General features: G+C 39.1%; 2 protein-coding genes across 3 annotated transcripts; one reads left to right on the top strand and one right to left on the bottom strand.

The window, feature by feature from the left end:
- The first annotated feature begins 4 nt into the window (after window positions 1-4).
- LOC125191226 (integrator complex subunit-like protein) lies at window positions 5-3,533 on the top strand. 2 transcript variants are annotated; one of them, XM_048088739.2, is made up of 6 exons: window positions 5-183; window positions 272-502; window positions 1,336-1,459; window positions 2,012-2,085; window positions 2,526-2,683; window positions 3,215-3,533. In XM_048088739.2, the coding sequence occupies exons 1-6, from the start codon at window positions 110-112 to the stop codon at window positions 3,376-3,378; spliced, it is 825 nt and encodes a 274-aa protein (XP_047944696.1). In that variant the 5' UTR covers window positions 5-109; the 3' UTR covers window positions 3,379-3,533. The 2 variants fall into 2 exon arrangements, with proteins under 2 accessions (XP_047944696.1, XP_047944697.1); XM_048088740.1 differs by having other exon boundaries at window positions 51-183; window positions 289-502.
- Window positions 3,534-5,760: 2,227 nt separating this feature from the next.
- EMB2735 (embryo defective 2735) lies at window positions 5,761-7,519 on the bottom strand. The gene is made up of 4 exons (XM_048084058.2): window positions 7,402-7,519; window positions 6,906-7,052; window positions 6,595-6,757; window positions 5,761-6,163 (listed from the first exon to the last, which is right to left on the bottom strand). The coding sequence occupies exons 2-4, from the start codon at window positions 7,041-7,043 to the stop codon at window positions 5,976-5,978; spliced, it is 489 nt and encodes a 162-aa protein (XP_047940015.1). The 5' UTR covers window positions 7,044-7,052; window positions 7,402-7,519; the 3' UTR covers window positions 5,761-5,975.
- Window positions 7,520-8,809: the final 1,290 nt, after the last annotated feature.

The following is an 8,809-nucleotide window of genomic DNA, read 5'->3' on the forward strand; positions in this document are numbered from 1 at the left end:
CGAATTAGAAAAAATTGCAGACGATAGTCTTCCATCTCCCTGCTCCTAGAATTGAAGTCATCCTCCAGCTCCGGCCACCGCCCAATTTTAGGAGGAAACGGTGAACGAGATGAAGGCAAAGAACTTTCGTAAAAGAAGAATTGAGGTGGAAGACGAGGATCAGGACCAAGACCAGGAAAAGAGGTGCGATGCTGTTCATCAATTAATTAATTGAATAATTTCGATAGATCTGTGTATGTGTGTAGCTGAGATTCTGAGGAATTTCATTTAGTTTGGCTTTGTCGTTAGAGGAGGTGAAGTTTCTTCAGAAACAGAGGGAGAAGAAGTCGGGGATGCCCGCCCTACCGACTGTGCCGTCTGCGGCTGCCGCAACTAACAGTAGTGCGGCTGCTTTGACTCGCACTGTTAGTGATAAGAATGAAGGCGAGATTGAGAAGGACGACTTAGTTTTGCAAGACACCTTTGCCCAAGAAACTGCTGTCATGGTGGAGGACCCTAATATGTATGTTATCCTACTTAATTCCTGTTACGTCCTCGCTAATGGCTTGCTCTTTATAATTGGATTGGAATTTCAATGACCTTGCTTCCTTCCAAGTAGCATGAATGTCATAATTAGAATGCTCCAATCAGAAATGAACTGAGGTTATAACTCTCCAGTGATTCAATATTGGCATGAATGCTAAAATGTTTGACATAGGTTTTGCTTGAGATCTTAAAGGAGGAAAATCGTCTAATTTATGAACCAGGCTGGAGTTAGTATTGACTATTGAGCTGTTACCTGTATGCCGTATTGCTGTTCGTGTTATGATTTTATTGGTGAGCCAAACCTGTTACAACTATATTTCTATCTTTTAGGAATAAAACACTTTCACAAAGCCATGCAATCTTATAGTAAAACCGTAATTTTGATGAAACACTCCCTTAATACTTTGATGTAGTTATAATGTGTTGTTAAGTTCAACTAATTTGCTAGTTTTAGGGGAACGGTTGTAATACTAGAACTCTTATATGGCTTTTTAAGGGGTTGAAAATTGGATTGAGGGTTGCAATTATGTAGTTTCGTGTCTTCAAAGTCATGGTGTTTAGTTTGAAATATGAATTGCAGCAATAACTTCCATTTCCATGTTCCTTCTCATTTTCTAAATCATTATATAGAGTAGTGCTTTTATATTTGGGTAAGAGAATAATGTGTTAGGCACAAACAACATATGAGTTGAAATGGGGTGGAAGTCGTATAGTTTTAGTTGTTATAACCAAGATGCATTGCAAATAATTCAACCATTGTACGTTTGTTTTTATCTACTTTCTGTAAAAAAAATTTAATGTGATGTGCAGGTTGAGATATGTAGAACAAGAACTGGCAAAGAAAAGAGGCAAGAATATTGATGCAGAAAACCAAGTCGAGAATGAAGTTCAGCGTGCAGAGGATGAGCTGTATAAAATTCCTGAGCATCTGAAAGTGAGTGGTGAAAATCTTTTATTATAACTGGGTTCTAAATGAGATCGTCCCTATCAATGACAGCTAAATAGTTTACCCACCAAGATTCTACTAACCCAAACGAAATTCCCACCCTAACAAATACTATTTCCCAAGTACTTTATCTTCTAACTATTTTCGGCACTAAAATCGGAGCAATCAACTTACTGGCCCTGGTCCTGAAAAGACTATGTGTCTTAGTCAAACTCAAGCTTCATTTGTGTTACTATTGACATGAATGCTTATATTGTCTGGTACAGAGTCTCTTAGTTTATCTTTATTGTAGATATACTATTTGCATTGCTTCTATAGAAAGTATTTTCCTACATCAGGGGTTATTATAATAGAACAGCAGGCAGTTCTTTTCACCAGGATGATGAAAAAAGTCAATGAGTGCTGCTTGTTTAGGTTACAACTTTCACAAATTTCACAATTTTGTTCTGTGTCTCTTCTCCCAGCATCCTCCACTAAATGCTTTATGGCATTCTAAGATTGAAAATCAATGTTACAAAGTCCCTGGTATTCTTTTATCAGGTGAAGAAGCTAAACTCAGAAGAGCAGTCTACTCAGTGGACAACAGGGATTGCCGAAATTCAGCTTCCCATAGAGTATGCCTTTTTCTTTTCTTTCGTGGTAGACATTTAAGCTTCTAATCAGTAGGGACTAGGGAGTATGGGAGAAACTTCATTGTCAATATCTATGGGAAGGTTTATAGATAAGAACAACCAATGAATGAATGACAATAGCAAGTAATAACTACCAAGCCCCATTACACTATGGGGGCGTTTACTTTGAGTGACATGATAGATATAATAAAACATAGATTGAGTATTTGAAGGAAAAAATGGTCAAACAAGCGCAAAATTTTATCAATCCATCATATCACTCAAAACGAATGCCCCCTTTGTGGATAGGCTATATTGTATTTTGCCATATAACTTGCTAAGAAAATGATCAGATGCATGGCCTTCAAAAAAAATTTCTTGTTTAGGAAGTGCTAATGTCAATAAATTGTTACTCGATGATTAACTGCAACTGAACTCTGTAGATACAAACTAAGAAATATTGAGGAAACAGAGGCTGCAAAAAAGCTCTTACAGGAGAGGAGGCATGTGGGTCGTCCAAAAGCAGACTCCAGCATTCCTGCAAGTTTCAGTGCTGACTTTTTCCAGCGTGGCAAGGACTATGCGGAGAAACTTAGGAAAGGTGATTTCATTTTCTTTGCATATTGAACCATATGAAGACAATCCAAGAATTATATTTACGTCTTATCCTTGCATCAAATCATTCACTTTGAGACAGAATGATAATGGTCTTGCTATTTGACATTACCTCTGTCAATGTGTGATTTCAGTGTGACCTGTTTGGGAAATTTAATCCGCTGAAGTCTAAGTCAAGCTGATGTTAATATTCTATCCATGTTTCATTCAACTGATGTTTTGTGCAAATTGATTAACTTGGATACTGTAAAACGGAAAAGTTAAATCTTTTGCTGTGACTACTAGTAGAAGTTATGCCAATGAAGTTAAGATTCCTTGCCTAATGAACATGAAATGGATAACCTTGTTATTGGGTATTTCTGAGTCATGTTGTGGGTTTTTTTACCACAGATACTCTGATGGATAACCTTGTGGATTTGAGTGTATTGATCAATGCAATAATCCATGAGATTGGCTTATTTGGTTTCCTTAAAGCCTGGCTGATATATTAGTATTTGTCTTGATAATATATTTTCAGACCATCCAGAGGTTCACAAGGACAAGGGAGCACAGGAAACTGGTGTGGAGGCTAGAAATCAAGATTCAGTTGCAGATGGTGCTGGTCGAAGGCAAGCTGCCACAGATGAGCTCATGCTGGACCGCTTCCGCAAACGAGAAAGACAACGGATGACTCGAAGATAGCCTGAATAGTTGTTGGAGTCATATGGAAAGCATTGTTCACTTGTATTTCTTATATATGCTTCCGTTGGGAGAATGCCAAGTGCAGCATTAGCACTCAACACTGATTTTTTTTCACCAATTATATTCTCTAGTGCAATCAGTTGAAGATTTCTTTAGTGCCTCCTTGATTAAAAGAAATAAAAAAAAAAAAGATCGTATCGTAAGAGCATCCACAGCGGCTGACAAATTCAGCCCGGTCTCGTCTCGGAGAGACGAGACGCCGCTGTGGCGTCCATCTCGTCCCGGTCTCGTCCCGAGCCCGTCCCGCGTCCCGTCTCGCCGAGGCAGCTGGCGAGACGGTCTCGCCACGCGCTGGGCGACGTGGCACGTCGCTGTTGGTGCGTGACGCCCACTCGTTGACCCCGCGAGTGGGCGTCGAATATCTGATTTTAATTTTAATTTTTTTTTTAAAATCGCTTTAATTTTTTTTTTTAATTAACGGTAATATTACCGTTTTTTTCAACGGTAATAATTTTTTTTTTCTTATTCTATAAAATACACACTACTCTCTTTCATTCTCCATTCCACACACAAACACTACAAACACCACATCTATTCTTCTCTCAATTCACTTTTCTTTCCCTCTCCAATTTCTTTAAAAATGTCCGGTGATGAAAACTCCAGCGGCTCCGACGGCTTCGATTTAAACGCGTTTGGTGACTGGGGGGGCATGTACAACTCGCTGGCTCGTTCGTCAACGCCGGGCACCGATGGCTCGACAACGCCGGCGCCGTACCAAGCTCCACATTTCGATCTGGATGCATACTATCGTCCCTCCCCCCCTCCGAGGGCAACGTAGGGATTGTCCCAAATTAGGGAGAATTTTCAGGAAGAACACATTCAGGAATACCGAGGACGAAGAGACGAAGAGACCCCGGTGGAGGAGGAGGTGGATGAGGATCTAGGCCGTCATCCATACAGCTCCAAGGAGACGATGACTCTATACACCTCTTGGCTCACCGTCTCGTACGATCCCATCGTCGGGAATCAACAAAACAAATTGTGCTTTTGGCAGAAGATCACCGAGCTTTACAACACAGATTCAAAGCCGAGGGGGAGTCGCCCCCGCACCGTGAAGATGCTCCGCGCTCATTGGGACCGGGTTGACAGAGATGTCAAAAAGTTTTGCGCGGTCTACGGGGGTGAAGCGAAGCATTACCAAAGCGGAGCCAGCGAAGCCGACATTCTGCGAGCGGCGATGCGCGTCTTTAGAGACGACGTCAAAAAAGATTTCAAACATATCGATGTTTGGCAGCAGAAACGAAGATCGGTGGGCTGGCGGTGTCCAGTCCTCGAGCTCGAAACGTACGAAGCACACGGGGGGTGGCTACTCGTCTAGTGAGGGCGGCGGATCAGGTAACGCCTCACATGAGGCTGGGGACACGCCCACTGAAGCCGGTGGCTCCTCCTCCGGTTCCCGACGTCGACCGCAAGGGACCAAGGCGGCGAAGGCGGCTAGAGGGAGAGGGAAAGGGAAGGGGAAGGGGAAGAGCCGGGGCGAATCGAGCCAGGCGGGCGCGGGCGCGGGCATGGGCTCGAACACTTCCCTGTGGTCCGTATACATGCTCTCCACGATGGCTGACACTTCCAAGATGACGCCTACCCAATACGAACATCATGTTCTCGGAATGCAGGCGATGGCAAGGCAACTTGGTCTTCAGCCGGGTGCACTGCCACCGGCTTCGGGGGATGATTCGCCGACGGAGTAATTTTTTAAGTGTTTTTAATTTCTAGTATTTTAAATTACGTGTGTTTTTATTTTTTTAGGATTTTAATTATGTGTGTTTTTATTTTTTTAGGATTTTAATTATGTATTTTTTTTTATTTTTAGGATTTTAAATTGTAATTTTATTTTATTTAATGAAGTGTGTTTTTTATTAATTGGATTTGTTGAAAATAAAAATGAAAAATGAAATTGAATGAATAGTTAAGAGATGAGATGGTTAAGAGATGGATTGATGTGGGTGCTATCTCTTAGTTAAGAGATGGAGTGAAAAGTACAGTGGGGCCCATGAATAGTGAAGAGATGAGACGGTTAAGAGACGGATAAGAGACACCGCTGTGGATGCTCTAACAACCAGATCTTTGCACTGAGCTTGACAAAGAAGAAATATAAGCATACCCTAGGCGAGTGAAGAGCAACAATTTTAGACGACATATTTTGTAGGTTTTATTGTAAAGATTGCAGATAGTATATTTTAGCTCAGTTACACAAATTTTAGAGGTAAATCTTAGCTTGATTCCTCTACCTAAATATTTTAGTGACAAAAGATAATGAAACTTTGCGTAATAGCATTCACACGAAGTTAGAGTGAAATAATGATAAAAGAATGTAGTACCATGTTTACTTGAAAACTGTCACAAACAAGTGAACAGCCATTCTCTCTTAAGCTGCTGTCTCCAGATAATATGTTAATTCCACTTTTTGAATCAGGAAAATATGGAATGTGTTCTGTCTCGATTCAGCACATTATAAAGTCCTTTAATGCTAGTTACAACAAGAACTTCTCCAAAGATATGGAATCGCGGAATCGGACCAATTCTCTTGCAAATGAAATCTATCCTTTGGGAGGGTGGGATTCTTGTTGATTTTTAGAATCTTCCTTCTTCTCCATAACTTGTTGTATACCCTCTTGATAACCCTCGATAAAACTTTTAAGTGCATCTCTATAAGCAGAAGCTCTGGTCATGTAAACTCGTTGCAGAGCAGGTCTTAACGTCTCCATTCCTCCTCTTGCAGCCACAGCTATATAGTGCATACAAAACAAAACCAAACCAAACCAAACCATAATCATTAATCATCAATAAACAGAGCACATAATTCTGTCATACAAGTATGATCTTGTTCCTCTTATTAAACAACCATGCTAACAAACAACTATTTTAATGCATATCAATACTTGCAAGTTAATAAAATATCACTACTTATAATGGAGTGCAATTACACAAGGGCCTGGGTGCAGATTTTGCATCAATTTTAATAATTTATAGTCTAAATATATTAAGCAATGGATGCCTGAAGTGATAATCTCTAATACTCTAACAAAGTTGAGGACGTGGACATGGAGAAATCTTTTTTAAGTCTCTTCCATATGCAAATTCATCTTTCCTCTTCTTTTTCTAACTTTCAGATTAGAGTTGCACATTTTCCTGAAAATAATAGGCAATACCCCTTACCAAGATCCTCTAGAGTTGACGGTTCCTTCTCTTTCGACGTCCCTTTTTCACCATTGAGGATATTTTCATTCTCCAGTTTCTGTTTGTATTCATTTGGCCTGAGTTCTGGACCAATATCCCTGACCCAGCTTGCAGCATACAGTCTAGATGCTTCCTTCAACACCTTAGCATCTCCACATATACAAGTATCAATAAAGATGGTAGGTTTCATCTTGTTTATGCAATCAAATAGGATTTTCATTCCATTGCATTCCAATAAATGAGACGAAACAATTATTTGAAACAGGAGAATCATGATTAAGATAACTAACAAGGTATCGCTCCTTCCAAGTAAGCTTTTGGCGCTTTTTGATGTGGGGCGGATCAGGCAACGACGATGGAAATGCTATCTCCTTCAGATCTTTTCGAACATAGTCATAAATCTTCCTGGAGACCACTCTCAGCTTCATTCTGGCAAGCTGTAAACAATACACAAGCGAGTGTAAAATGCAATCACAAACTCCTTTTTATGCAAATTGGCGACTTCCGTTTCGTTCACACATTTAATCGAGCATGTGGTAGACAATACAGAGTTGAACATATTGACGAACCAACTTGAAATGAAGAGTATTTGCGTGAAGATGAAAACAAAATACAAGCATATCGGGATTAAATGCAAGTGGAATGGGAATGGGACTGGGAGTTAAACTGTTGGGGTTTGGAGAAGAACGGTGAACGGGGTGGGGTGAACGGCCCAACTGAAAAGAATTGTTCCACATAATCTGAAGAATCTACAATCAGAGGTAAAACAGTGAAAAGGAGGCTTACCGCGGCGGCAGCGTGAGGGCCGCCGATACTACGGCGGTGAATAGAGCAGCGACGGTGTGGAGGTGAGGGAGACAATTTTTAAGAATTGATGTTAACAAATTCATTTATTTAATAATATCACCAATAATCATGCCATTTTGTTTTTATTAAATAAGTGGACCGCCTCATTAGTCCCAAACGTTTTGGATTGTGACTAGGGATATTAATTGGGCTAACCCGCTCGGATTCGGGCCAATCCACTCGGGTTGTCGGGCTATTTGCGTGCGAGTTATTCGGGCTGTGAATTTTTCGGGTTATAAATTTTCGGCCCTAATCCTAAATGTTCGGGTTTCGAGCTAACCCACGGGCTATTCGGGCCAATAGTAATCTTATATGTTATTACTACTTTCTATCCAATCCAATATTCTAAATTATTAAAAAGCAGATTGTCGCAAATAGTAAAGTATTATCTAAGTGATCAAGAGAAAGAAAATAATAGCTATTGAAAATTGAAACAAAATAGATAAATATATCGTTTAGTTAATAGCACACATGAATCGACTACAATTAAATGGAAATCATGCATTTCATAATTACTTCTTTATATCAGTGTTGTATTTAATATTGATATTACCAAATATACTTCATATAAGTATATAATCCAAAATTTTAATTATATTTTTATATTAAATGCTCAACCCGTGGGCTAACCCGCAACCCACCTGGGCCAGCCCGTATGACCCGCCGACCCGAACGGATTAGCCTGTGTAGCCCGCTTTTGAATATGGGTTGCGATTTTTCGGCCCTAACCCTATGATTTTACCTGGTAATTCGGGTCGACCCATGGGTTTCGAGCTAGATTGACATCCCTAGTTGTGACACCATAAACTCCTAACTAAAAAACTAGCACTAAAGGATCCTTATGTTTAATATAATCACGAATGATATTTTTTCGGAGTAAAACATCATTAGGCCCTATAAGGACATTTTTATCACTCCATTATGTCTGTCATCAACTTTTTTAATATAATTTCCTAATAAGTTTTGGTATTTTATACGTAATTAAAAATTTATCATTATTTACCGTTTCTAATTTTTTTTTTATAATATACAAATTTATCATTATTTGCATTAATTAATATGAAAATAACAAAATGAGACCCTTTATTTCTTATAAAACTCATTTTTAGTATTTTTCCGAGTTTCTATTTCCCCTAATTTTTTTTTACCTTGATTTACAGATCAATTTTGTTTTTTTTGAAAATATTCTAATTTTGCAGTATTAATTTATAAAATTACATTCTCTTAATTTCAAATACTATTATTAATAAAAAAATCTCCAAGGACTAAAAGCTAATAGCATATACTTGAATATTTTCAAATAACTCATGTTAAAAACTATGCAAATTTATATGATGTTCATATGATG

This window comes from Salvia hispanica, chromosome 5 (assembly GCF_029641045.1).
Source record: "Salvia hispanica isolate PSC_SH4W2 chromosome 5, Shi_PSC_v1, whole genome shotgun sequence".
NCBI lineage: Eukaryota > Viridiplantae > Streptophyta > Magnoliopsida > Lamiales > Lamiaceae > Salvia > Salvia hispanica.

Coding starts and splice junctions, on each gene's coding strand:
- LOC125191226 (XM_048088739.2), top strand. CDS start 110: ATGAAGGCAAAGAACTTTCGTAAAAGAAGAATTGAGGTGGAAGACGAG. Junction 503..1,335: donor ATGGTGGAGGACCCTAATAT/GTATGTTATCCT, acceptor TGTGATGTGCAG/GTTGAGATATGTAGAACAAG. Junction 2,684..3,214: donor TGCGGAGAAACTTAGGAAAG/GTGATTTCATTT, acceptor ATATATTTTCAG/ACCATCCAGAGGTTCACAAG.
- EMB2735 (XM_048084058.2), bottom strand. CDS start 7,043: ATGAAGCTGAGAGTGGTCTCCAGGAAGATTTATGACTATGTTCGAAAA. Junction 6,758..6,905: donor CTTGGAAGGAGCGATACCTT/GTTAGTTATCTT, acceptor GGAGATGCTAAG/GTGTTGAAGGAAGCATCTAG. Junction 6,164..6,594: donor GTCAACTCTAGAGGATCTTG/GTAAGGGGTATT, acceptor TGCACTATATAG/CTGTGGCTGCAAGAGGAGGA.